The 26,487-nt window shown below is 53.8% G+C and overlaps 2 protein-coding genes across 2 annotated transcripts in view; one reads left to right on the forward strand and one right to left on the reverse strand.

Annotated features, from left to right (window-relative positions):
* Positions 1–804: 804 nt before the first annotated feature.
* Positions 805–10,165, reverse strand: DAO (D-amino acid oxidase). Its single transcript, XM_064674921.1, has 11 exons — positions 10,013–10,165; positions 8,498–8,703; positions 8,269–8,383; positions 7,873–7,949; positions 7,385–7,450; positions 7,077–7,131; positions 6,511–6,615; positions 5,940–6,022; positions 3,882–3,999; positions 3,201–3,299; positions 805–2,817 (listed from the first exon to the last, which is right to left on the reverse strand). The coding sequence occupies exons 2-11, from the start codon at positions 8,689–8,691 to the stop codon at positions 2,683–2,685; spliced, it is 1,047 nt and encodes a 348-aa protein (XP_064530991.1). The 5' UTR covers positions 8,692–8,703; positions 10,013–10,165; the 3' UTR covers positions 805–2,682.
* Positions 10,166–10,970: 805 nt separating this feature from the next.
* SSH1 (slingshot protein phosphatase 1) overlaps positions 10,971–26,487 on the forward strand; it is a 34,857-nt gene continuing 19,340 nt past the window's right edge. Inside the window, exons 1-2 of the mRNA XM_064674923.1 lie at positions 10,971–11,092; positions 15,955–15,995. Coding sequence (XP_064530993.1) covers positions 11,027–11,092; positions 15,955–15,995 — 107 coding nt within the window. The 5' untranslated portion in view covers positions 10,971–11,026. The remainder of the gene's footprint in view (positions 11,093–15,954; positions 15,996–26,487) is intronic.

Here is a 26,487-nt window from a genome sequence, read left to right on the forward strand (position 1 = left end):
TCACAGAACATTCTGAGTTCAAAAGGACCCACAAGGATCATCCAGTCCAACCCCTGGCCCTGCACAGGACACTCCAAGGATCCCACCGTGTCCCTGAGAGTGTTGCCCAAATGCTTCTTGAGCTCTGGCAGGAGTTATCCCAAATGCCAGAGCTGATGTTGGCTCACAGAGGGAAACTTTCATGATACTTGATGTGTTTCCAGCTTTGTTCTGGGTCACAGGAGATCCTTGTGGAGAACTGGGAGTTCCTGAAATGTGCTGATGCCAGAGATGGGATGTTGTTTGGTGTTTTTGTGTGTGTCAGGAAAGGACATGCAGGAATTCTCCAGACATCATTCCCTGGCTCCCTCACCTCCCCTGACCTCAAGAGTGAACTTCAATCACATGTTGGTGAGGCCCTGGCACAGGTTGCCCAGAGAAACTGTGATTGCCCCATTCCTGGAAGTGTCCAAGGCCAGGCTGGACAGGGCTTGGAGCAACCTGTGCTAGTGGAAGGTGTCCCTGCCCATGGCAGGGGTGGCACTGGGTGATCTTCAAGGTCTCTTCCAATCCAAACCATTCCATGATTTCTGTGAGTTCTTGATGCCCTGAGGACTGACAGCCACCACAGACCTTCCCACAGTGATGTTTCAGGTTCACTGTCTGGTCAGAATGTGGAATAATGACTCTTCCTCCTGCAGCATGAAATGTTCAAGAAAAATGTGTGTCGAGACGTGGAATGAGGATCTATTGGGATGTTTCTATGGAATTAGCACTGGAGGCCCTGCCTGTGCCATCATTAGGAAGAAAAAGCATCACGTGCGAGATGTTTGAATATTTCCTTTATTGTTCACAAATATGAAATTGTGCCTTTAGAGAGCAAACAAAATTAGCCTGTAAATAAAATTACAGATCAAATCATTCCTGTTTCCTGAGAGGCCATGTGAGATCACAGGACACTGGCTTCTGTAAGCTCTGAGACCAGAAGGATCAGCTGCTCATTGAAGGTACACAGTGATATCCTGCTCCCCTGCTCTTCCAGTGTAGCTTTTCTCAGATCACACAGTTTGGATTTACAGCAGATGAGAACGTGGTCCTGACTGTCTCATATTTGGAATAAGTGAAATCAAAGGGATTTGGTTCCCCTGAGTGGCTTCTCCTGAGGTGGGATCACAGGCCACTGGGTTCAGCATTAATTGGTGTGAATTTTCTCCAGCTCTGGTTTTCATTTTCCTGCCCTATTCCTGATTTTACCCTGAGGCTGCAGCATCTCAGGTGAGCTGCCAGAGGGTGGTAAACCCTTTGGACACACTGCCAATTTCTGGACCCTTCCCTTCTCTGGACACTGTCTCACCTCCCTTAAAGCTGTCAGCACAGCCGAAGGGATGATGTCCTGCAGCCAGGAAGCCCAAACCCTGGATACCATTGGATGTTTTATATTTTTCAGGGATGTGAGGAGCACCAGCACTGGGCCAAAATCACAGCCAGAGGAACTTCAATTCTGTTCTCACTGTGCCTTCAACAGTGAGTCTTTTCCTTGGGCATTCCCGTGTAATGCTGCTGATTTGCAGCATCTCCCGTTCCCGAGGTGCAGCACAGCCCAGGCTGAGGAGCTATTCCTGGCACATGGAGTCATAGGGAGAGAGGAGCTGCATCACGGTTGAGTAAGGAACAGTTGGCTTATCCGTGGAGAAGAGTGAGTCAGGCACTGTGCTGGGCTCAGGACAGCCTTCGGATTTGAGGCTAATGCTTCCTGACCAGCCAGTGCCCTGCCTGGGATGGCTTGCAGAGCAGGAAAGACACATGGCACTGAAAAATCAGCCAGGCTGTGCCTTTAGAACAGTGTGTTGGGTCCCCAGGAGCATCCCTGAACACCCCAAACAATCCTGCCCTCCTGGGAGCTGCCCCAACTCCTCTGGGAAGCACAACCTGCCCCGAGCCAGCCCTGTTCTCCAAGCTGTGTCCCAGCCATGTCCCACAGCTGGGAGAAATGGGAAACTGAGGGGCCCATGGGAGTTTTAGGGACAAGAAGAGCTATTTTGCTCTCTGCTATATATAGAGTCTGGCAAGTCCAGGGCTGGAACAAGTTGCTTTTGTTGCTAAAACATCCTTTGGAAAGCCCATTTTAGGCAAGTGCTGCTGTCTGTTCCCAGCTACACTAACCAGGTGCTGCAGCCCCAGGCTTTGTCCTGGCAGGAATGGGAGGAAAGCTGGTGGAACCCAGGCACGTGCTCCCAGAGCTGTTGTTACTTCCCTGGGAGCCTCAGAGCTTCTTCCTACTAAGGAGCTTTTGCCTCCTGGGGGGAGCCTGGAAATCTAATTACACGCTGGGTGTTGGAGCACCAGGGGAGACCTCAGGTGGCACCGGCTTGGTTTCAGATCCTGTCCCATGTGCAGATGAACTGCAGGGCTGTCAGGGTTTCAGCTGAACCCTGCCTGCCCTTTGCAGGCTGATCCCAGCCAGGACTGCACTTTGCCATGGGTAATTAGTCCAGATTTTAAAGCCCTTCCTTGGGCAGGTTGTGCAGGGAGCTGAGCTGTCTGGATAAGGGCAGTGAGGCACTGTGGCCCAGAGCTGGAGCTGTGGAGGGTCGAGCACCCACATGTATCCCTGTGCTATTCCCATTGTTCTGTGTGATTTCTAAGCTACTGCTGTTGGGATGATCCAGGTGAGCAGGCACTCCCAAAGGGGTGAGCAGGCACTCACAAGCGGGGCTGTGGTGAACTGGCCACCTTCCTCCTCTCCTGGAGGATGCTCCCAAAGAGCCGGGCTGCTGCCATGGCACAGCCCCAGTGGATGGTGATCCCAAACCCGCCGTGGCCGTAGTTGTGGATCACCTGGGGGAGAATCACAGTCATGGAATGGTTTGGGTTGGAAGGGACCTTAAAGCCCAGCCAGTTCCACCCCCTGCCATGGGCTGGGACACCTTCCACTAGCCTAGGTTGCTCCAAGCCCTGTCCAACCTGGCCCTGACCACTTCCATGGGCGGGGCAGCCACATCAGTATCGTGTTTCTGTGTCTCTGACATTTCTCTCTGACACTGGGCTGGAATGGAATCAAAGATTCCCTGGCTGTTGGTGGGGCCACAGGGAGGGCCAAGGATGGTGGGGCAGGCTGGGGGCACAGCAGGGGGTTGGTGTTTCATTGCCAAGGTCATAGGGACCGGGGCACAGTTAACACGGTCACTAATTGCACTCAGCCCCCGGGGCTGTGCACGTACCTCTCCCTGGACATTCCCATGCCGGATGCTCTCCCGCTCCAGGCGAACCTGGGGCCGTGACGGTCTCAGGCCACTCCACTCACTGACGATCTTTGCTTTCTGGAAGCAAAACTACATCAGCATTTGCACAGCATGCCTTGGAACTACAGCACCCCTGGAATTACAGCAGCCAAACCCCACGGCTTCAGGTGATCCATGGGAAGAGGAGGGACAGAGGGTCCCCAGTCCTGCAGCAGCTCCTGGGATGCTGCAAGGGGTGACCAGGCAGAACAATTTGGGATTACAGCTGCTCAGCAGCAGCCTGTGTGGGGCAGGTGAGGCAAACCCCTGTGCTGCCTTTCCTGCTGATCCAGGGCACAACAGCAGCACTGGGGGTGGACACACACCAGCCTCACCCCACACCAGCCCTGCTCTAAAGCCGTAGAGACACCACAACCTGGGACCTCCCAGAGCTTTAGTTCTACTTTTTTACCAGCTCTAGGAGGAATTATTTTTCCTACAAACCTTGTCCCTGCCTGTCCATCAGCCGGGTGGAAGAGCCCTGGGTATCTGTGATGGATGGAAACACAGACTCATGGAAACACTGAGGTTCTGTGGTTTGTTCCAGTGCCCATTCTCACATCCCTGAGCTCCCCAGCTCCCTGTGCCCCATCCCAGTGGGTGTTGGGTCAGGTCACCCACCTGGAGAGCTGGGAGCAGGCGGCAGCAGCTCTCCCAGATGGTTTTGTGGTCCTGGGCACTGTTCTCCTCGCTCCAGTTTCCATGCTGGTAAATCCCTCCCAGGACCGTGAACTCACTCCTGCACCAAAAGGACACACGGGGTGAGTGTCTCCAGCTGTCCCTTGTGGGGTCATCTCATGGAGAGACTCTGTGTGTGTGTGGTGTTGGATCCTGATACATTCTGAGCCTGCAACATATTCCTGCTGGAGAAACTCCCACATGGAGCAGGTGGAGAGCAGTGCCTGCTCAGCTCAGGAGCAAGTCACTCATTAAATCCTATCAGCACCCGAAAGGCCCTTCCTTGTCTGGGCAAACCAGACAGATAATTCCATCCTTATCAAACAGGTCTGCTCCTGCCTGCCTGGGGAAGAGCTGGAAGGAACGGGATGCCTCTGGAGGGAAGCACAGAGAAGCAGACCTGGTGCTGCTGCCGCCCAAAACTCCCCTGGATTAGCAGAGGAAAAGAGGTAGATTAAGGCTGGGGAGAGGTGGGGGGTTCTGTGCTGGCTGGACCCTTCCAAAACCTTGTGTGATCCCTGGGAAGCACAAAAAAAAAGGGCTGGGGCATGTGGAAAGAATCCTCTCAGGGCCAAGCTCTCCAGCAGGGAAGAGGATCTGTCTTCTTTAGGGATCAGCCTGGTGCTGCTCTGAGAGCTTGAGCTAAAACAAACACAGAGAGAGGAATTTGTCTGAGACTGTAATCAGAAATCACTCAGAATACGATGCTTGGGGGCTGTGAGCAAGCAAAGCTCCATTTACAACCTGGCTTATTGCCTAATCCTGGAATACTGGGACAATAGGAAGTGCCGGAGATGCAGCATTGGAGTTCCAGCTTAAAAAACCCTTCTCCATTGCCAGAGTGGGGTCTCTGCCTGCCCTCAGGAGGAAGCAGAGCTGGGATGAACAGCAGATGTGTTTATTTATCCTGCAGTGCAGCTCCCTGGGCACAGCAAATGCTGTTGCCTCAAATAGATCCCAACTTCCCTGAGCAAGCTGCTGGTGGGAAGCAGGTGGAAAGTGCAGGAAAAGTGCTGGAAGCTGGGTTCTGCCTGGCCACAGCCACTCTCTGAGCTCTGGACATGGTGCTTTGGCACCAGGATCTCATTTCAGCCCTAGGGGGACATAGACATAAGGTTTTCCCCCCGGATTCCTCCACAGTCTGGCAGGGAGGTGGCAGGGAGCCCTGGAGACTAAGGGGAGACTTATCCCAATCCATAATTTCCCCAAGAGGGGCAGCTCTAATCTCTGCTCTCTGTGACCAGTGACAGGACCAGAGGGAAGGGCTGGAGCTGTGTCAAGGGAGGTTTAGGTTGGATCTCAGGAGAAGGTTCTTCCCCCAGAGGGTGGTTGGGCACTGAACAGGCTCCCCAGGGAATGGTCACGGCCCCAAGGCTGCCAGAGCTCCAGGAGCATTTGGACAACGCTCTCAGGGACAGGGTGGGATTGTTGGGGTGTCCTGGGCAGGGCCAGGAATTGGACTGCATGATCCTTGTGGTCCCTTCCCACTCAGGATATTCCATGATCCAATGGGATGCCCCCAAGCTCACCAAGAGCTCGGGCACAGCTCAGAGGTCAGTGAGGGGAAGGCTGAGATTTCCAGGGGAGGTTTTATTAAAGTAAAAGGATTCCTGCCCTGGTTTTATGGGAGCAGGGATCAGCAGTGCCTTCCAACATCATTGATAAAACAGATGGGTACAAATGCAAAAACAAAAGGCCTCCCCCAAAATATCCACTACACTATCAGTCTGCCCCTATTGAGGACCTGGCCAGGACTGACTTTTTGCTTTGGTGGGATTTGCTCTTTGGAAAAGGATGGGACATTGAAGTCCTGAGGCTCTGGGAGCTCCCTCACTTTGCTGCCCACGTCCTTCTGCTCCCCTCCCACACAGCCAGGAAAAGCACCAGCAGGCCAGGTGTGACTCCAGGCCCTGGCAGGTGCCAGCAGGAGCCGTGTCTGAGCCAGGACTCTGGGGACACTGACCAGGACCAGCCAGACCCTCCTGGGCCGATGTCACCTACCCTGGGATGACGTAGGGAGACTTGTAGATCCCAGACTTCACGTCATGAGTGATGATGAAATGCTTCACCCAGGGGGCCAGGACCTGGCAGACCAGGGGAGAGGGTTAGGGGGAGATGGAGAGTGGGGTGCCAGGCTCAGGGGGCAGCAGGAGGGACACCAGGGGCCAGATGTGGGACCCTCTGCTCAAGCTTTCTGTTCCCTGAGAAGGCAGGTGGATGGGAATGCAGGTAGGGAAGAGGAGGAGCTTCCTACTGGCATAAGCCTGTTTGTCCAAATAATCATCCTCTACTCCCAAGGATTTTATGTTGTTTTATTATTAATAGCACTATGCTTTTGACCTCCCTCCACGCTCACCCAACAGAGGAACAGGCTGGAGATTGAGGGCTTTCCCACAACTGAACCAGGAATGGGATCCAGGTGGGTTTCACATGACCAGTGTTTGCTGGGAATCAGGACCTGATCCCAGTGTAGATCCAGCCCACAAGCCCGTGGTTTGCCCCAGAGGACACAGGTTTTCCTCACGGTAAGAAGTGGGTTTTTGGGAAGCCCCAAGCCCTACACCCACCTCACCTTTATGATCTGGCCCCGGCCGGGCTGGAGCTCCGGGTCTGGCTGCAGCTCCCCCGAGCGCATCCCAGAGCAGTTTATCACCACATCCACACCCTGGGAGAACAGCTGGGGAGAGATGGGCATGGGTGGGGAGCAGCACATGGACACAGCTGGCAGCAGCACACAGGGTGCTGCCCTCAGGGCACAACATTCCTGCTCCAAAAGGAGCTGAGTGCTCAGTCCAGCGTCTGGTAATGGATAAACCATAAGGGCTGGATCCAGGACACAGCTTCCCCACCACAGCTCCTGCTGAGACCCCATGTGTGCTGAAAGCCATTCCAGGGAAAGCTGCCAATCCATGCTGGACTAATGCTTTACCCATACCCTCTCAGCCACCTCTTGATGCCCCAGCCCCTTTATCCTTCCTGGTAGAACATATTTCCTAGGTCTTGGCACAGCCTTGCCCCTGGCCCCTGGCCCATCACTGACACCAAGGACATCCTGGAGCAGGATATGCCTGCTGGACAATGCTTCCCCACACTGAGACAGGGCTGTGCCCCCTGCCCTGCCTCCACATCCTCACCAACCTCCTGGAAAGACTCAACCTTCTTATGGAAAAACTTCACTCCTCTCTGTGTCAGCCTGGGAAGAACAAATTCATTTGTTACTGACAAATTAAAAGCAAATGTATCATTCAGTGCCAGGGCACCCACTCGGCATTAGAATTACAGGAATGAAATCAAGCCCAAATATTCCCATAGCCAAAAGCTCTTGGATGCAGCTTCAAGCATCCCATTACTTTCATTTTTCTCATGCAAAAATACACCCCTAGGCTCATTATTAAAGTGGGGAGGGTGTTACCCCACTGGGGCAACGAGCAGGAATCCACACTCACCTGTTGGTGAGCCAGGGCAGGTAACTCCTGCCCTCCAGCATCAGCGCCGTGTTGAACCAGCCATAGCTGAAACCAGAAGAGAGGAGGTGTGAGGACCTGCAGCACCTTCACAGGAGCCTTCTGCTCCGGTGCTCCCAACAGCCACTTGGATCTAGGGCCCCAATTCCCCCTGAGACCCCAATTTCCCCTTGCACAACAAGTGCATGAATTTCCCCCACTCCTCCACCCCATTTACAGCATAAAACACCTTATACTGATTTTTATTTTGACACTATCTGATGAGGTAAGAAAGGAGCTGGAATGGTTTCCATGCTGGGCTGCTGCTTTTTTGGCCATTTGAGGTGTTTCCTACTTATTTGAAGGAAGCAGCTGTAGGAAAGTGAGGACACTTCTGCACCAGCACTTTCTTGTCCCCACTGCCCCATGCCAGGGAGGTGTCCAGCCACATCTGCCCTGCCTGAGTCTCCAGAGAACAGACTGAAAAATACCTGTAACCAGGGAAGAGTTCGAGTTCTTTTGGTGTCAAGTTCCTGAATCCCAGGACAATGTTCTTCCAAGACGGGTCCTACAGTAGGGAAAAGCTCTGATATCATTAGTGAACCTGGATCACCACATTAGCATGAGACAGAAGGGGGGGAAAAGGGACACAGGGTATCCCAGAGGGACACAGATGGGGGGGCAGCTGCCAACCAGGGCTGGAGAGGCTCTGCTGCTCCCTCGGCCCTTCCTCACACCGGGATGGCACAGAAAACATCGTGTCCCAGGCACTGCCACAAAGCAAACTTGGAAGGATTCAGGAGCGTTGGCTGCGAGGAGGCACAGCCCTGCCCGCCCTCGGGGAGGAGCTGGAGCCTTTCCCAGCCCTGTTGGATCTTGCTCCTTACCGGCACCGGCTCAGTGAACAGGTTGTAGCCAGAAAGCAGGAAAAGTCCCATTTCCTGGGCTGCTGGGGAGTGCAGGTGCCCGAGGAGGTAATCGAACGTCTCTTTATTCCAGAGCCTGCGATGAGAACAGGGGAGTGATGGCTCTGCCAGCCCCACGGAGCTGTGCCCGGGCACGCCTGGGAGGACACAACTCCAGCCTCCTCCTCCTCCTCCTCCTCCTGTCCCTCACGTCTCCTGCAGGTTGCCGAGGTCGCTCAGGTAGGGCTGCCACAGCCCGGCCGCGCCGTCGCTGGTGGTGTGGGGGGTGAAGCAGTCGGCGTAGATCTCCAGCTCCAGGGAGGGCACCAGCCCGTGGAACTGCTCATGGATGCACAGGGCGCTGGAGAGCCCGATGACCCCGGCCCCGATGACGGCCACGCGCATGGCTCCGGCTCCCTGCGGGGACAGAGGCTGCTGGACCAGCTGGGGCTGCCCAGGAGGAAGAGAAGCAGCTCCCCGGGCCCCCACCCGGCCTCGGCTCCACCGCCTGAGCGGTAGGGAAGGGCTGAGGTCTCAGACTCACACTCACAGAATGTGCTGAGTTGGAAGGGACCCACAAGAATCAACCAGTCCAACTCTTAGCCCTGCACAGGACCATCCTCAAGAGTCACACCGTGGTCCTCATGGTGCACCTCTGTGCGTTCCTTGTAAAGGCTCACAGGTCCTCCTCTGCCCCTGCCTGTGCTGACCAGGCACAGGAATCAATCATAGATGAAGGGCTGTAGTTCCCCATGGGGACTGGGAAATGTCTCTCCATCCCTGGCTCTCCCAGTGGCTCAGCTGCCCATGGCCACATTCCTCACCAGGCAGAAAGAGCTCCAGGTGCTTCCTGCCCTGTGGAACCTCGGGACAGAGCAGCACAGCCCTCAGCATCCTCTTCTTCTTCCCACCAGCCAGGGAGAGGTGGGAGCACCCACCACTCACACTGTCTGCCATGGGATGGTGTGAGCCCTCCATTCCCATCGACCCAGTCCTGCTCTGGGCAGCTCCCAATCCTTCCCAGCCCTGGGCACAGGCTGGAGGCAAGAGGTGGGCATGGATAAAAGACATAGGAAGCACTGGATGTTTTCCAGGGAGTAATGCCAGGTGTGATAAGTGCAAGGTTGGATCCTCACACCGCTGTCACCACTGGGGCTGCACGAGGATGGCTGTGCCACCACCCCAAACCCTTCCTGGCATGGCTGAAAGAACTGTTGGGAAATTGCAGCTGCAAAGAGGGTCTGCAGCCTCCTCAGTCCCTTGATTCCCTCTCAGCAGAGCTTTTCTGCCTTGGAGAAGCCCTGTGGTCACTGCCTGGGCAGGGAGTGGACAGGGACCGCTTTGGGGAAGGGCTGGGTCAGATCCCACAGCATGGGCAGGGGAGGATGTGCCGGCTGCACCCCAGGCCTGGTTCTGGGAGCAGGAATAAACTCCAGCCCACAATTTTATTTGGACAAGGTGAAGCGCAGCATCTCTGCTGGAAAGGCTGCCCACAGCGGGACTGACATTTGCTGGGATGGAGGGATGAGTCACCGGAACGGCGGCGCTGCGGGAGCTGCTTCCCATCTGCCGTGGTGTTACAACCCCCGGGAACCAAAACCCACGGAACCGGGGTCACCTCCCCCACCTGCAGCCATGGGGACTCTCCCCCACTCCCCCCACTGCCGAGGAGGATCCACCTCACTGACCAAAAAACAACAGGAATACAGGTTTTGCACCAGTTTACCTGTGGAGGGGGGGGGTCCTCAGAGGAGTCACTGCGAGTTTCAGAGGCTTCCACAGAGTTCAGAGTGGCTCGTTTACAGTCCAGCAAGGCAAAGTCTAAGTGCCCAGAGCAGCAGGGCCAAAGTCTGCTCCAGCCCAGGGGAGGTGGACTTCCCACGTGCTGCTGGCAGCCGGCCCCAGAGCAATGGGAAACGGGGTCACCACCACGGGTGGCAGAACAACATCCCTGACACTGGTCACCATGGTGACCGCTGGATCGGGACACTGGCATTGCCTTAGTGGGCACGATCCTGGAGGTCTTTTCCAACCACAGTGATTCAATGACTTCCCAGCCTCTGCATTCACAGAATCACTGAGGCTGGGAAAGACCTCCGAGATTGTCGAGTTGAACCTTTGACCAATCACCATGTTGTCAACCAAAGTGCTAAGTCCAGTTGTTCCTTGAACACAAGATTCCTGCAGGATCTGGGAAAATTGGGTGCTTCAGGCTCAATTTTTGGGTAGACAGAGGAAATTGAGATTATTCAGCCTGGAGAAGAGAAGGTGCTGGGGTGACCTAGTTGCAGCCTTTCAAGTACCTGATGGGGGTCGAAAAGAAACGTGGAGAGAGACTATTTACAAGGGCCTGGAGTGCCAGGACAAGGGGGAATGGCTTCCTACTGCCAGAGGGCAGGGTTAGGTGGGATATGGGGAATAAATTCTCCGCTGTGAGGGTGGTGAAGCCCTGGCACAGGTTGCCCAGAGAAGCTGTGGCTGCCCCATCCCTGCAAGCGTCCGAGGCCAGGTTGGACGGGGCTTGGAGCAAGCTGGTCTACTGGAAGGTGTCCCTGCCCGTGGCAGGGGGTGGAACGGGACGGTGGGGTGGGATGGGGCGGGATTTGGGGTGGGATGGGGCAGGACCAAGCCCCGCCCACTCCGGAGGCCCCGCCCCCGCAGCAAGCCCCGCCCTGAAGCCCCGCCCCTTCCCGCGCGAGGGGAGGCTCAGCCGAGCCGGGCCGGGGCCGGTGCCGCAGCCATGGCGCTGGTCACCCTGCAGCGCTCGCCGACCCCCAGCGCTGCCTCCTCCGCCAGCACCAGCGAGGTGAGCTGCGAGGGGACGGGGCGGGCAGGGAAGGGGGCTGTGGGCCCTGCCGGCGGCGGCGGGGGATGGGGAGCGGGGAGGGGCGGGGTGAGGCCCCACGCAGGGACAGGCCCCTCATGGCCCGAAGCTCCTGGTTCCGTCCCCTTACAGACCCGGGTCCCTCATGGCCTCCCCCAGGCCCTGGCTTCGGCCCCCTCGCAGACTCAGGTCCCTCCTGGTCCCGGCCTCGCGGCTCTGGCCCTTCACAGCTCCTGGTTCCGTCCCCCTCACAGCCACCCCATGTTCCCCAGGCCCTGGCTCCGTCCTCAAAGGCCCAGTTCCCATGTCCCTCATGGCCCAGCCCCACCACCCTGGCCCCTCAGACTCTCCAGCCCCTGGTTTCACCCCCCCTGGCCCCCCACAGCCACTCACCCCCTGCCTTCATCCCCTCGCAGTCCCCATGGCCTGACTCCCCATAGTCACCTGGCCCCTGCTTGCCCTCCACAGTCCCCCCAACCCTCCCATATCCCCCATTCCCTTCACAGGGAGGCCCTGGTCCCTCATGGCCCCCAGCCCTGCAGCCTCCTGGCCCTTCATGGCCACTTGCCCCATCTTCATCCCTTGCAGTCCCCATGGCCTGACTTCCCAGAGCCCTCTGGCCCCAGCTCAGCCCTCACAGCCCTCCCCAGTCCCTCACTCCATCCCCCTCATGGCTTCCAGCCCTATGGCCCCCTGCCCCCCCACAGCCACTTACCCCTTGTCTTCATCCCCTCCCAGCCCTGACCCTTGCAGCCTTCTGACCCCCTACAGCTCCCTGACCCTCCTGGCCCCAGCTCAGCCCCTCACAGCCCCCCAGCCATCCCAGCCCCTTCCCCTCACAGCCCCCAGTGCTGCCCAGCCCCAGCCCTGTGATGCTGCCAGGCTGAGCCAGGCCTGGGTCTGTCCCACAGTTCCCCTCACTGCACACAGCCCCTGGTCCCCGTGTCTCCCACTCCAGCCCTCACCCAGCATTTGCTTGTTCTCCCTAACCCCTTGGGCAGCCTGTTTGACCCTTCTCTTGCCAGGTAAATCCCTGGGCAGTGTATGCTGGGCCTGTCTCCATGGAGCAGCTGTGCTTGCTGACCCCAGACCTTCTCCCTCCTTGACATCCCAGAGCTGCCACCAACTCCTACCCAGGCGTGCTCTGCTTTCCCCCTCTGTCCCTGTGCTGTCATGGCACTGCCTTTCCCCCCTCCTGCTGCAGCTCCTGCCCCCCAGAGAGCTTAGCTCTTCCCTGAGGTGGCTGTGGTCCGTTCCCTGGGAGCAGCTTCCATCCTGCTCCACCCTGGGAGTAGCTCCTGTCGTGCTGCACCCCATACCTGTGTGACATCCCTGATTGCTGCCACTCCTCGCTGTGGCATGGCCTGCACTGTGCTGCTGCCCTGTCCTTGCCCCAGCTCTGCTGCTCCAGGGCCTGTACCTGACACTTACCCTGGTGCCCTGTGGTGCCATGTCCCGTGCATCCCTGTCCTGCCTGCCTGGCACCCTGCATGTCCTACCTCTGCTGCACACCCACTCCACTCCTGTATCCCAGAAATGCCCTCTCCTGCCTCTGCCTGGCCTTGGGCTTCTGCTTCCACCCCTGCAGCTCCCACATGCCATCCAAGCACAGCTGCACCTCCAGTTTATCTTTCTTTCTTGCATTTTTTCCTCCTAATCCATCTCTTGTGACCCTCAAAGATAGGCCTGGTGTTTGTCTGCACACCCTTCCCGTGCATCCCTCTCCCCCACATCTCTTTCCTTTGGTGCTCGCTGCCCTTGGCTCCGCTCTGTCCCCACTCCTGCCAGGTAAACAATCCTATTTGTCACCTGTCAGGTCCCTGTGACTCCCCCGATTAGCTGGTCCGAGGGGGGAGCGGGAGGGGGGCAGTGCCACAAGGCTCCCGGGTTCTCCCTCACCCCGGGGGCTGCGGGGGGTCCCTGGCTGCAGGAACCCAGTTTGGGCCACACCGTGTTCATTGAGAAACTTGGAGACAGGGCATGTGCTTTCCTAAGGAGTTCTCAGAAGGAATTTTATTGGGTTCTGGTTTAGACAGAGCCTTAAACAAGGCCTACTGACCACCCAATCTATGGAGAGGAAAATGAGCCATAACCCTGTTGCAGGCAGTGGAATTAGTCTGGATTTAACTGGAGCAGGTGGAAGAGGAGTCGAAGTAGACCTTACCATGTACATCTGTGTTGGGCATTGCTTGGTGTGGGAGCTGCTGGTGGTGATTCTTCTTTCCATACAATTCTCCCTTTTCCTCCCAAAAATGCTGCGCCAAACTTGCCTCCATGTGTTGTCCATGGCAGGGCTCTTCTGCCTATAGCACCCACAGCTCAGGTGTGCTGTGATGGCTCCCAGAAGAAGACATCCACTCCTGTTGGAATGGCTCCTTCTGGCTTGAAATACCATAAAACCAGAAATGAGCTTTTTCCAGATTCAGCGTGTTGTTTTTACACAGTTAATTTCAAAGAAAAATCCCATCCAAAAGTGCCAGCGTGATCCCATGCAAGGATCTTTCTTGCATGGGAAACCAGGTCTCCTTGGGACTTTTAGCCTACTCAATAATTACTAGAAGGTATTTTTAATGGAAAATGATGACCATACATCTTTGCTAATTGTGACTGTGCTGCTGGGCCTCTTCTAACTCATGAGCCCCAAGGAATTTATAAAATGGATGCTGCTGCCTGCACAAGGTTTGCTGCTGTGTTAACATAGTGAGCCGTAAATTCTTAGGAGAGGGGAGTTCATACACACTTGGGAAACTTGCACGTGCTGGTGCATCTCCCCTCCACACATATCCCGTTCCCTGCCACGTCCTTCAGCCTGGCCCAGTCCCCAGGGAGGATGTGGATGTGTCTGGTGGGGGTCTGCTCGTGGTGGGATCAGCTGTGGGTCCACAGCATCACCGTGGTAGGTGGTGCACCCCAAAACCTGCCTGCTCAGAGGGATGCTCTGAGCAGGATAAGGCAGGAGGGCTTGGTGTGGCAGGCTTGCTGCTGCTTTGGTTTGGTTTTACTGCAGCTTTTTAATAGAAGATACAAGGAAATTTGACTTTGAGAGCAGCTCAGCTCCTGCAGGAGAGGAGCCCACAGCAGCTCCAGGCCCAGCCCTGCTGCCGAGCCCCAGCTGACAACATCCAAGAGTTCAGTCACGTTTGTTTAAAAAGGGAAAAAGAGTTTTTCTCCCCCTCGTTGCTACGTGACAGACCCAAACAAACAGGAGGGTGGCCCTGCAAAGGCCACAAACCTGCCAGACCTTCCCAGGGCTGGGGGATCTGCCGGTGGGAGCACTGGGACTCAGGGTTCTCTGGGACTCTGCCTTCAGAGCCCGGCTCTGTGCTGCCACTGCTCACTGTAAACAGACTAAAAATAACCCTGGTATGCTCCTCACCCTCTGCTGGGTCAGTTGGGATGAGCCTTGTGCATCTCCCTTCCTCCAAATGGCCATATTTCCAATATCCGGCCTCTGCTGCTGCATTTGGAGGGTTTTTTTCCTCTGGCTTTACTTGGTTCTCACAGATTCTCAGCAGAGCAGCTCCTGTGCACTCTGGTCTCCCCAGTGCTAACTCGAGGAGTGGGGAGCAATCCAGGTCCTCCACACACACGAAACCTCAAGCCTGAACATTTTAAATGGAACTGTTTGCTTATTTTTAACTTGTACAAAAGCACCTGGAAACAAATAACCCTTATGGTGACCCTTATTTGATGTGGGTTCTGAGCAATGTTTTAGTAAATACCAGGATGTTCCCTGAGTGTCAGCACTGATTCCTTCAAGGCTTGTGTTCTTCCAGCTTTATCAGGGTCTGGTGAGTTGTGAGTGTGAATGTTTTCCTGTTGCAGGACTATCTGTAAAATCCCTGCTTTGCTTTTTGGGCCCAAACCACCTCCCCAGCACAGCCCTGCCCTCCAAGGGATTGCCCCTGCCCTTTTCTCCTCTGTCTACTCACACAGGACCAAAGGAGGAGAATTATCTTTGAGCCTGTTTTGGTTTGTTTTGTTTTGTGTTTTTTTTTTTTTGTCAGCTCTGGATGCAATTAGCCCCAATTCTGTTTTCCTTTAATAAGGAATTTTGTCCAGAAGTTGCAGGGGTGGCTGGGAAGCAGGGCTGTGTGAAAATGCTTGTTTCTGGAAGCAGGCTGGAGCCACACTTCTGCTTTGGGGAGAGTAAATAGAGTGTGAGGGCCACTAATGTCACCGGAGCAGCCAGATTTGCCTCCAGGGGGACTTCCCACCAGTGCCTGGTGAAAAAGCGCCTGTTTTAATCCGTGCCTGCCACCAGAGCAGTGTGTCCCTCAGGGAGGCAGCAGGCGTAGGACTTGCCTGGGCAACAAGGTGGGCATCGTCCTGGCCAGTGTCCAGGCAGAGGTGGCCTTGTTGTGCTGCCGGTGTGAGCAGTGGTTGGGCTTGGTGATGCCAGGTTGGGGTTCAGGTGCTGGAGCTGGGACAGCCCCAGCGGGGCACTTTGGGCTGTGTCCTTGTGCTGTCCCCGCACCCCCGAACCCCGGCGCTCCCCGTGCCCAGCCCGCGGTTCCCGGCGCTGCCCTCACGTGTGTGCGCGGTGGCCGCGATGTGTGCGCTCCGTGACGATCGTCAAACCGATCTGTGCTCCAGGCCCAGCTTGCAGGATTAGGACCTAATAGCTTTAAAATCCCCGTGAGCCCCTTTGTCACCCGGCGCCGGTGCTGATGGCATGACTAGGGAGTGTCATTTATCCCTAGCACCGGGAAGAAAAAACCCCCAGCCACCCGCACCCTGTTGTTGCAGGGATGGGTTTAAAAAGTGCGGGGGGTTTATTTGTAGTTGTAATGTGGAAACAAGCAACGTGTAACTTTCTCTGTGTCCTTTTTTTCTCCCCTCAGCTGGAGGTTGGCAGCGATGAAGAGCGTAAATTAAATGTGAGGTAAGCGGAGCTTTTGGGCTCTAAACATTGTTTCCAGTGCTGTTAATTGTCTGCCATGTATCCAAGTCCTGATCCCGCAGAGATCCCCGACCTCGAACCTGTACCTTGCCTGCAGGGAATGGCATGGTCTGCAGAGAGCAGAGCAGTGGGCACGCTCTCTCCCTTATCAGCTTTGAGATGAGCATTTAACGAGCTAAAAGCATAAAAGAGGGTTTGTGATCCTTTTTTCCTGGTGGGAGGACACTGGAAAATTGCTCGTCAGCTCTGGCCACAGCACTTAACTGTTATCGCAGCATCTCTGGCTCTGCTGCTGCTCCCTGAGGCTCCGGGCTGGGCAGGGGAGAGCTCTGCTCATTCTTGGGCATTAACCATTGGGAATTGAACTCCTTGGGGTTGTGTAGAGCCACTTTCTTCATGTGTGGGGAGAAAAGGGCTGAGGGATCCTGCAGGAGAAGAGAAGGGCTCCTCACCGACACTGTGCAGATCTGAAGTGGTGACACAAAGGTCTTGTGGAGGGGCCCTGGCTAATGGGGCTCTGAGTAATTCTGGGGGGCTTCCACTCTAAGCCCAGCTCTTGCAGGCAGCTCTTACCCTCTAACCTGTAAACCACAGCCTGGGAGAGAAGTGTAAAGATAGGCAGCAGTTCAGTTCTCTCCTCCTTGCCACTCCTTCCTGCTTTAGTTATCCTGGTTTCAGATAAAAGCAAAGCCACTCGTGCTGCTGCTTAGACTGTCTTTGCCCTGCAAGTGAAGTCAGAGGGCAGAAAAGCAGAGTTGCTCCCTGACAGAGCAGGAAAGTCAGACTTCTTTTCTTCTGTGTTCCAGGGTGGTTTCTCATGGCTGCAACCCACCTGGGAAGCCTGGAATTCCATGGCTGTCCTGTCTTCACACACTTGGGTTGCAGACAGAAGTATTTCGTGGCTGTCTGTAATGCCATTTGAGAGCTGATTTTGTGGGGAAAGGATTTTGTATCGGTTAAAGCAAAATTCAGGATTCCTGGTTTTTCTCCTTGCGCAATGCAGGGCTCCAGCAGGAATCTGCTGAAGGCACAAACAGCCATACAGCTGTAATTCTTTTAATTCTTTTGCTTTTTCCTGTGTTGCATTAAACAGTAACATGTAACCAAGCAGGATGACAGCCTCTTTTTTGGGATATCCAGTTCTGTGCTGAAAGAGGAAACGCAGCTTCATCCTCTTCATTACAAATGTTTTCAATGTCCAGATAAGTCCTTGGATTTATGGCCACCTTTGGCTTGTCTGGCTTCTTTGCAAGTTGAGTACATGTACCCACCACCAACCAGAGTCATGGGGAGTGTAGATGTACTTAGACCAGGCTTAAAGGCTGATGGTTTTCTACTGGCTGCTGAAAAATGCTGCAGCACTGACGTTGGACACCGAGATCCCACGAGCTTCCTCTGTCCTTCAGTCTCCTGGGGCTGCTCTTCCGTATACAATTGTCAGGATAAGAATCTGGTAATTAAATAGCCAGACAGACCTCGGGAATCACATGGCTCTGGTGCAGAGCCTTTGCTGTCCTCAGGGGGAAGCACTGCCAGGGGCTGCAGAAAATGTGTGGACACACTGTAGATGATAAATTAAGCTCCTCATAGTTTGGTGGGTCGATCCTGTCCCCTTCCCACCGGCAGCTGCTCGGGATCAATCTGCGGAGACTCTGCCCATGCCCATGGGGTGGCAGAATTGTTCAACTTCATTGTGCTGCTGCTCTGAAAAAAAAACCCTGCAGGAACGGGCTGTGATGGTGTTTGTGAATCTAAATCCTGCTCTAGCCTTGGTGCAGACAGAGGTGACAGCTGGGCTTTGTCACACGTGCTCCGAGCACAGGGGTTGGCAGCTCCTGGCTCTGAGACCTCGGAGATCCTTAGGGTTAGGAAGAGGAAGGATTGTTGGAAACGTGTCCCCATCATGCTGCCGGCTCAAGCTGAGTTTCACCGGTGCAGGGTGGCAGTGCTGTTACACAGTTATGACATAATTTGCTCATCTGCCTGTTGAACAAGGTTATTTTCGTGCATTCCAAAAAATTCCAGGATTTTTGTTCAAGATTGCATGGTTGGATCTGGTTCCATGAGCAAGCTGATTGTTCTCTTGGTGGAACAGGGCTGTACGTGGGTTTGTACCCAGCCACCTCTTGCTGCTCTGTGGCCATCCTTCCTTATTGTTTCTGTCATTCCAAAATGCTTTCCTTCCTGTTTTCTCCCTGGAACAGCTTCTACCCTAACACAGGCTGAGGGACACGTTCCAGGTTCAGCTTTGCTTTCAAACATATTGTTGCTGTCTGAGTTTTCTTAGAATTAAGTTACTTTTAAGTCTTCTTTTTCTTCCTTTCCAAAAATTTCTGTGGAAGCATCTACCAGGTACCATTCACATCAGAAGAAAATGTAAGAGCCCAGAGTGAGATCTAAAAGCCCCGTCAGGCTCGGTGCAGATCTGTGTCTGCTCAAACCTCCCTTCTGGGATGCCCATCGGTGGGATCCCTTTTTTCCCCTAAAGATGCAGTGCACCCACAGCTCACCTGGATCATAATACAACTGCAGGCAGGGTTAGGCCAAGCCCATGGGAGGATGTGTTAACCTAGAGTTAAGCCCAACCTTAAGTTCTCCAAGATGAGGGTCGGCCAAGCTCCACGTGAGCCTCGTGCGCGCGGTGCCTGCGGCCTTATGGCTGCACCACGTCCTGCTCCTCTGGCTCTGAGCAACCCCAGAGGATGGTGTGGAGCACAGGGGAGGCAGAGCAGAGCTGAGCTGAACTGAGCTCTTCGCTGTCAGGGGGGGATGTGCAGTTTTTCCTACACTGCTTTTTGGTGCAGCCCAGCGGCTTCTCACCCTTGGGCAGGGGTTGGCTCTGTCGCACCAACTCAAAGGAGACGTTGCACAAACCCAGTCAGTTGTGAGTGTTGGCTGGTTCTCAGATGTGGTTGGCAAACACAGCAAGATAATCACTGGGTTTAATTACAAACATAAATAAGTTTGTTTAGCCAGTCGTTCTGTAATCTTTGCCATTGTTGGCTTTACAATCACAGCCTGAATGTGGGACCTGGTGAGTGTTTTCGGGCACCTTCCACAGGGAGATAGAGGTTGAACTGCTGCAGAAGGGCCTGGAAGTTGGTTATCTCCAGCCTCTGATCAAGCCTGAAGATGGTTATGGAAAGAACTGTTCTTGTTTGGCATCACCGAACCAAATTTTAGGAGTTGGCAAGAGCAGCTGTGGGAGGTAGAGGTTTTCAGGGCTGGGCTCATGTACATTTACAGGAGTCGTTGCTGCAGACAAAGTCTTTGCAGAGCATCATCAAGTTTAGATTGGATATTAGGGAAAATTCCTTCATGGAAAAGGTTGTCCAGCCTTGGCACAGGCTGCCCAGGGCAGTGGTGGAGTCACCACCCCTGCAGGGATTTAAAAATTGCATGAATATGGCACTTGGGAACATGGGTTAGTGGTAGCCTTGGTAGTGCTGGGGGAAGAGTAGGACTCGATCTTAGAGGTCTTTTCCAACCTAAATGATTCCGTGATCATCCCTCTGGCACACACCAGAGGATGCCATTATATAATAGTGTATATCATATATGTATATTTTATATATGTTTAGTTCTATTTTACATACATGGTATTTTAATGCACAAAAAATTATTTATTAACACCTTGATCCTTAACCTTTTTATGGATTTAGGAGCACGTTTTGCTGGAGGCAGCACTGAGGGAAGGGCTTGTCCCCACAGTGTGGGGTGGCCGTGGCCGTGTGCCGGGCAGGCACTCGGGGCTGGGGGAGCACTGGCACAGCTGTGTGAGGGTTTATTTGTGGGGACAGCAGCTCGTGACACCCTTGACAAGTCCTGTCACAGACTGGTTGTGTCCCAGCGAGCTGGTGGAGATCTCGGGGCAGAAGTTGCTGACTTCATGAACTGTTCAAAACAGGACGCTGAATCACATCCTGGCCCGGCGGCCGCATCCTGCCTTAGCGTGCTCCCTACAATGGGAGCAAATCCACAGGCTCCTGACCCTCGGGAGCTCTCTGGCCGGGGGTGTGGCCTGGGAGGTGACTGAGGTGTAATTAGGCCTTGCCATTTTGTGTTGGAGGGTGTGGGGAGGGTCAAACACCGTGGAGCTGAGGAAACTGCGCTTACTTGGCGCTTAGTTAAGATCGGGCCTTTCCAGGAAACTGTTGCTGACTTGCAGTTGAGCAACACAAGGAGTTTACTTGGATGTAGGTAGAGGAACAGCAGGAGAGCTGCCAGTTTGAAGATGTGATGATCAGACCCTTTTGGAATTGTATCTACATCTTTTTTGTTTTTCCTTTTTTTATTCCGTGAAACCTCAGCAGTTTGGCAGAACCCAAACCAACTGGCCCTGTTATCAGAGGTGCTGGCTGTGCACTGAACATTTGTTTCTGTAAAAGGCCAGTGTGGTCACTGTTTATTTAGGTGTTAGAGCTGGGTCAGAACAATATTTTGGTTTCAAATGCCTCTTGATTTTAAATATCTTAATCTTTGATAATCGTCTGCCAAAATCTGTGAGTCAGGGATTTCTCATACAAATCAGAGCTGTGGTCTGCCTGGCAAGTGGTGCTAAGATGTTTTTGGACAGTGTGCAATGGATAGAACACCTTCTTAGGCCTGGCTTTACTTCTAATGAAAAGTGTTGAGTTTATTTCCCAAGAGTGCTGAGTTTATTTCCCAAACATTTACACATCCCTTTGCAGCATTTAAATCCCTGATGCAGAATTGCTTTGCCACTGCACAAATCAAGAAGCAAAATAAGCCAAAAACAAGCCCAGATTCAAATGGATTAGGGTGCACACTGCATCCATTAGTTGTTCAGGTTTATTTGGGATCAGGACTCTCCTCTGCAGAACTTCCCTCTTTGAAAATTTTAGCTTCCTGAAGGAATCCTGCTGCAAGAACCGCTGGTGAAGCAGCTGGGCAGGAAACCTCTGGGGCTTCACATCAGAGACCAAGTCAGCCAGAAATGCAGGGAACGGGACAAAATGTGCCTTTCAGATTTCCCAGGAAGCTGCCAGGTTCCTTGTTTGCCCTGACTGCCATCCAAATGGTCACATCCAACACTCGTATCCCAGCGGAGAGCACTGCCCATGAGTGGGCATCTCCCTCCCAGCCCTGCAAAACCGTTTTGATTCCAGCTGTCTGCTTCCCTCTGCATTCTCCTTGTAAAAGATGGGTTTGGAGTGGATGGAAGAGTGATCCTGAGGTCTTTACCAACACATTTTTGCCAGGAGCTTTGCCCCTGCCTGGCAGTCTCCTGATTTTTGAGGTGCTGGCTGCGTTCCCCCAGGCTGTGGTCTAGTTAAGCCCTCGGGGAGGTATCAGGGTTGAGTCAGAACTTTTCTCACTCTGCTTTTACCCCGTGTGATCCCTCTGGATTTAGTTTATTTTATTTTTCCATGTTACCAGTGTGTCAAGTACTCCCTACTCTGGGCTGCCTTTTTTGGAGTCCTCCTGAAGCCCGGCAGCTGAGCTGTTTTTTGGGTTGCTGTGCCACCAGGGCTCTCAGCCGTGCTTCCGATGCCATTGTCTGTGTCCTGGCTGCCCTTCACTCACACTGCCTGGAAGCTGCTTTCTTAATCCTTCAAACTGTTATTCACCTTCCTTTTCTTTCCCAGTGGCACCACTGGAGAGTTTCCACTTGTTTCCCTGGGCTGTCTCTGGGAGACACTGTTGAGTGGGTGCAGTGGGGTGACTTAAGGAAATAGTTGGAAGGATTAAAACAATGAGCTGACAGGAGGAATGCAGGAGGATGGGGGGTGTGCCAATGGCTCCTGGGGAGGAGGGTGGAGGCAGGATTGGCTCCTGCCTGAGAGCTCTGTCTCTCTATGGGGCATCATCCCACCTCTCCTCCAGCTTGGACATGGCTCTGGGACAACTCCAGGGCTTGTGGGCTCTCTCTTCTCTATCTGCGGTCATGGAACAGCTATGGCAGTGATTTGGCAACAATATCCAAAAAAGTGACCTGTAGGGAAACACAGGGTGTCCTTTGGTGTGAGGGCAGAAGGGAGCCAGTGTTTTGGGAATAGCTGGCTTCCCTCAGACCACCAGGATGCTGCACAGCTGAGGGTGCATGGGGAAATCCATGTTGTTGCCGATGCTCAAATGTCTGCATGTGCCTCTTGCTCTTTCCCTGTGCCAGCTGCCGCCTTCCATAGCCTTATCCTTTGAATCTATGTGTCCAGGCAAGCAGGAGCTGTTCCATGGAGCTGTGTGGAGCAGCACTGCTCAGCCCCCACTGTGGGGTAGGTGGCCCTGGGCTGGCACAGCGGGATGGGGACAGTCCTGGGTGAACTCCAGGCACACAGGGGCTGGGCAGCTCCATAGGGTTCATACTTCTAAAGAGAGAGAGGAAGGTTTCTTCCCAACAGCTCATGCAGGGAAAGGATCTGGCCCAGCCAGTGGCTGTCACAAAACTGCCATCGTGTTTCAGTGGGAATGTCAGAAATGCTCCTCGGAGTTCCAAGCCCATCATGTCACTGAGTTGATGCTGGGATCAGCCTCGTGCCTTTTTGAACCCTGCGATTAATGGGATGAGCAGAAAGGATTTCTTTTTCCTTGTGAAACAATCTCTTTATTTTATTTGGCTTTTCCCCATCCAAGTACTAGGGATTCCTAGAATTTTCTCATTCCTGGCCGTTTGGGAGCAGTTCTGATAACTTACTCTGCGCAAGTCTGCTGGAATGGGGGATGATCTTGATGATTTGTTTGCTTCCCTCTTCCTGCCCTGTCTCTTGGAGGTTTATCCCAGCTGTTGCAGCATTGCCTGCAGGCCCAGCCTGGGTCGTGGGGTACCCTCAGCGTGGGGCACACACAGCTGAGCCAGTTTGGCTCCGTACGGAGTCGTGCCAGTGACTGCTCCATCCTGATGCATCCCAGGAGCGGCTGGAGGCACATCAGCAGCAGTCTGTTTGTGTTGGGAGATTGGCTTCTGTGGGCTTCATGATTGATTTCATTTTTCCCTTTCTCCCCTTTGTGCCAGAGGAGTGTTTGTGTGTGAATGGCCTGCAGTGTCTCCAGCCCCTCTCGCATTCCTGTGCTGGGATGTGGCCCATGACTCCGAGCCAACAATGTGTGCTCAGACCCCCCTTTGGTCACTGCACTGCTGAGAGCAGCAAAACCTGATGGGTTTTCCTGCCTGTCCAACCATCTCCTTCCTTGAAAATCAATGGAAAGATGTTTGTCCCTGTAGGGAACTGTTACAAACCCCCCCTCAGCCGGGGCTGCTGCCTGGCCCCCTCGCAGGCAACTCATTGCCCTGGCATGATGTCCAAGGAAGGGGAGATGTTCTCCTTGTGAATATCAGACCTGCAGCTCACATTTTGGATTTCTGGAGATGACTTGTCTTCGGCTTAGGAAAACTGGGAATGATGACTTTGGGGATGAAAGGAGCTTTCAGAAGACAAACATTTCCTAAAGCTGCATCTCAATCCAAGTGATGCTGCAGAGATAAAGCACCTCAATCCAAGTGATCCCAGCAGCTCTCAGCAACCTTCCAAGGTATGTTGGGCACCCACAGTCCTGATCCTAGGTGAGTTTGTCAGCATATCACAAATTCTACACCTGTGCAATAAGACTGTTGTAAAACATCATTGCACATGTTGGAACTGGGCTTTCCAGGTGCTGCTCATCCCTGCTGGCAGCCGGCTCCGTGTCAAGTTGAGCAGGGATGGTTATGGAGATACTCCAGCTGTGTTTGTCAAGGTGATTCCTCTGTGTGTCATTTAACCTTTCTGTGGCTCTGGGCTCTGTATGTCTGGTGTGACAGGGAGCAAAGGCCACTTGGACACACAAAATCCTTCATTAACAGCTGGAGAAGGGACTCGCTGGTGCTGCTGTAGCCCCCAGGGCTGTTCTGGGGCGTGCAGGACTGAGTAGCTTTGAAGTGCCTTTTCCCTGGCGCTATTTGTGTTGCTCAGGCCCCTTCCAAAGGCCCCTCTCCTGGTCAGGAAGTGTTATCTGATGTGCCTCTCTCCAGCCAAAGGCAGCAGCCTGGCTGCTTCCACTGTTGGCTTGCCTTGGGAAGCGGGAGCTGTGCAGCTGCTCCCAACTCTTCCTGCTATTCCTCTCCCTATATCTTCCTTTCTGTTTGATGTGCTCCCAGCTTGGTTTGTGTGACTTTCGGTGTGGATGTGGGATGATCCCAGTTCCCTCTGCTCCCTGCAGCAGTGCCCTGCCTAAAATCCACCTCTGGAACACTGAGAGGTCTGGCCAGGTTGGGAGCATCCGAGGGGGCTTGGCCCCTCACCAGGGCTGTGTTTTGTGTCCTTGTTTGGTTTCCTTGAGGTGGCCAGGCTTGTTCCAGACTGAGCAGCAATGGGAGAAGAAAAGGGGAAAAAAATCAGTTCTTTTCCTCCTTATCAACAGGGCTGTGGAAAAGGGAAGTGTGTTTCATTCTGTGGTGCTCAGGAGGCCTGTTTTTCCCTCACCTTATCAGTTTGGAAGTGTTTTGAGTAGAAGATGCCATAAAACCCAAGAAACCAGGTGGCATTACTGTGTTTGCCTTTGTAAAATCCTGACCAATTCTGGGAGAAGTGAACATTCCTTTTTTTGCAGGGGTTTGGTTTTTTTTTCCTTAAACATAGACCTGGTTGCAGAAAGACAGCAGGAAGCTGCTGACTCACCTCAGGCTTGGCTGGGGCTTCCCAGGAAAAGTGGTTCTCTCTCTCCTGACTTCTGAGTGTGGATATTTATTTTGAGATGTTCTGTAGCAATAAGGGTGTTTTCTTCTGTCCCGATCATCATGGCTTATGTGAGATTCCCCATTAAAACATGGAACTCCAACACCTGAGGCATGCCAGGATTTTTCCTGGGACATGCTGGAGCCACGATAGCAAAGCAAGCTGTCCTTTCCCAAAATCCAGTATTTTTAACAGATTTCTTACTCCCGAAGCCGGGGGGTGGTTTGTACCGCCGAGAAGGCACTGCCTATTGTGTTCTTCAGCAACTCGAGATGTGATTGATGTGTGTTGCAGCCACACTCCTCTGGAGCTTTCCCAAAGGGAAAGAAATATTTCCTTTTCAAGTTGAGCAGCACGGAGCCGCCGGATGGAGCAAGAGCCGCTGGAGCCGGCTCTCCATGGAGCTGTGGCCATGAGCACCCTCTCCTTGCCAGTGCCTGGGTGCAGAAGGGGCTGTAGCTGTCTGTACCCTCCTCCTAGCATTTCCCAGCTGCTGAATGTGTAGGGTTTTACCTCCCTTGGGGAGATAATTCCATGTGTTTGGTGAGTGGAGCTTAGAGAGTGGAAGGAGGACTGATCTGCAGCTGTACTGGAGCTCCAAGGTCCCGGGGGTGCACAAAACTTGTGGGCTCTGCCTTTATTTGAGAGCCTGAAGTGACTCCTTGTAGAGTAGCTGTGCTGGTCAGGATTCCTGGAAGGGCATCCAGGGAATGGGTGGTTTCTGTGGTGTGTGCCAGTCAAACTGGGTGAGAACCGGGTGAAAACTGAACAGAGAGCTGGTTCTCCCCCTGGTCAGGCTGGCGGGACCAGCGTGGCATTCCGGTTTGTGCCTGGAGAATTAGGGTCTGTAAGGAAAAATCTTCAGGGAATTCGGTGCCAGCCAGCCCCCAACACACAAACACCAGGCACCTGAGAGAATTCCTTGTTCAGCAGGAGCTCAGGAACTCGGGAGTCACTCTGAAAGTCCAACGTGGGAGCTGTACAGTGAGGAAAGGACCATTTTAATTTGCTGTATCTGTATTACAGCGGTGGCTTGCAGTGCTTTAATCATAAAGGAATGAACAGACACCAGTTGATACGAGGCTTTTTCTCCAGCCCTGTCCCAGGGAATATGGACTTCCCACAGCAAGGGGCTGTGTGGGTGCTGGAAGGAGCCAAGTTGCCTCCGGAGCACGAGGGGGGAAGCAAACAAACAAACAAGTCTGGAGGAGGGAAATGATTAGACGAGCCTCAGCTGGTTGTTTCCCCTCTTGAATGGCCCTCTTTCATCAGGATGTGTTGGGACAAGTGCTTTTTCAAGGCAGGATATCAGTGGAAGACACAGTGTTCTCTAAAAGCCATCCAGTTCCCGGGGAGCATCACCAGCCGCGATCTCTCTGCTCCACGCACAATATACGGTCGACCTTTTCTTTGCCTTCTTTTCTTTTATGGGTTTAGAAGCAGAAGGATGTGAGTTTTACTGCTAGTTATGAATCTTTTCGAGTTTCCTGGCTTCTGCCTGACTCTGGGGCCAGCACGATGCTGCTGCTGTGCAAAGAAAACCAGCCCAAATTTGTATGTATGAGCCACTGGTTTGTGCTGCTTTGGGGCATCTGGCACCGCTGCCGAGGGGCAGAGCTGGGGCTGTTCTGTAATGGCAGGATTTGGCTGTTCTCTAGGAGGTTTTTTTTTTACAAAAGGCCAGAGTTTTAGTTGTTTACTGGATCTGCAGGATTTAAAAGGGGGTTGGAATATTGTGCCTTGCCTTTCTCACTCGGCTGTGTTTGGAGCAGTTGTGTGAAGGGACTGAGAGCAGAGAGTGT

This window comes from Pseudopipra pipra, chromosome 18 (assembly GCF_036250125.1).
Source record: "Pseudopipra pipra isolate bDixPip1 chromosome 18, bDixPip1.hap1, whole genome shotgun sequence".
NCBI classification, from domain to species: Eukaryota; Metazoa; Chordata; class Aves; order Passeriformes; family Pipridae; genus Pseudopipra; species Pseudopipra pipra.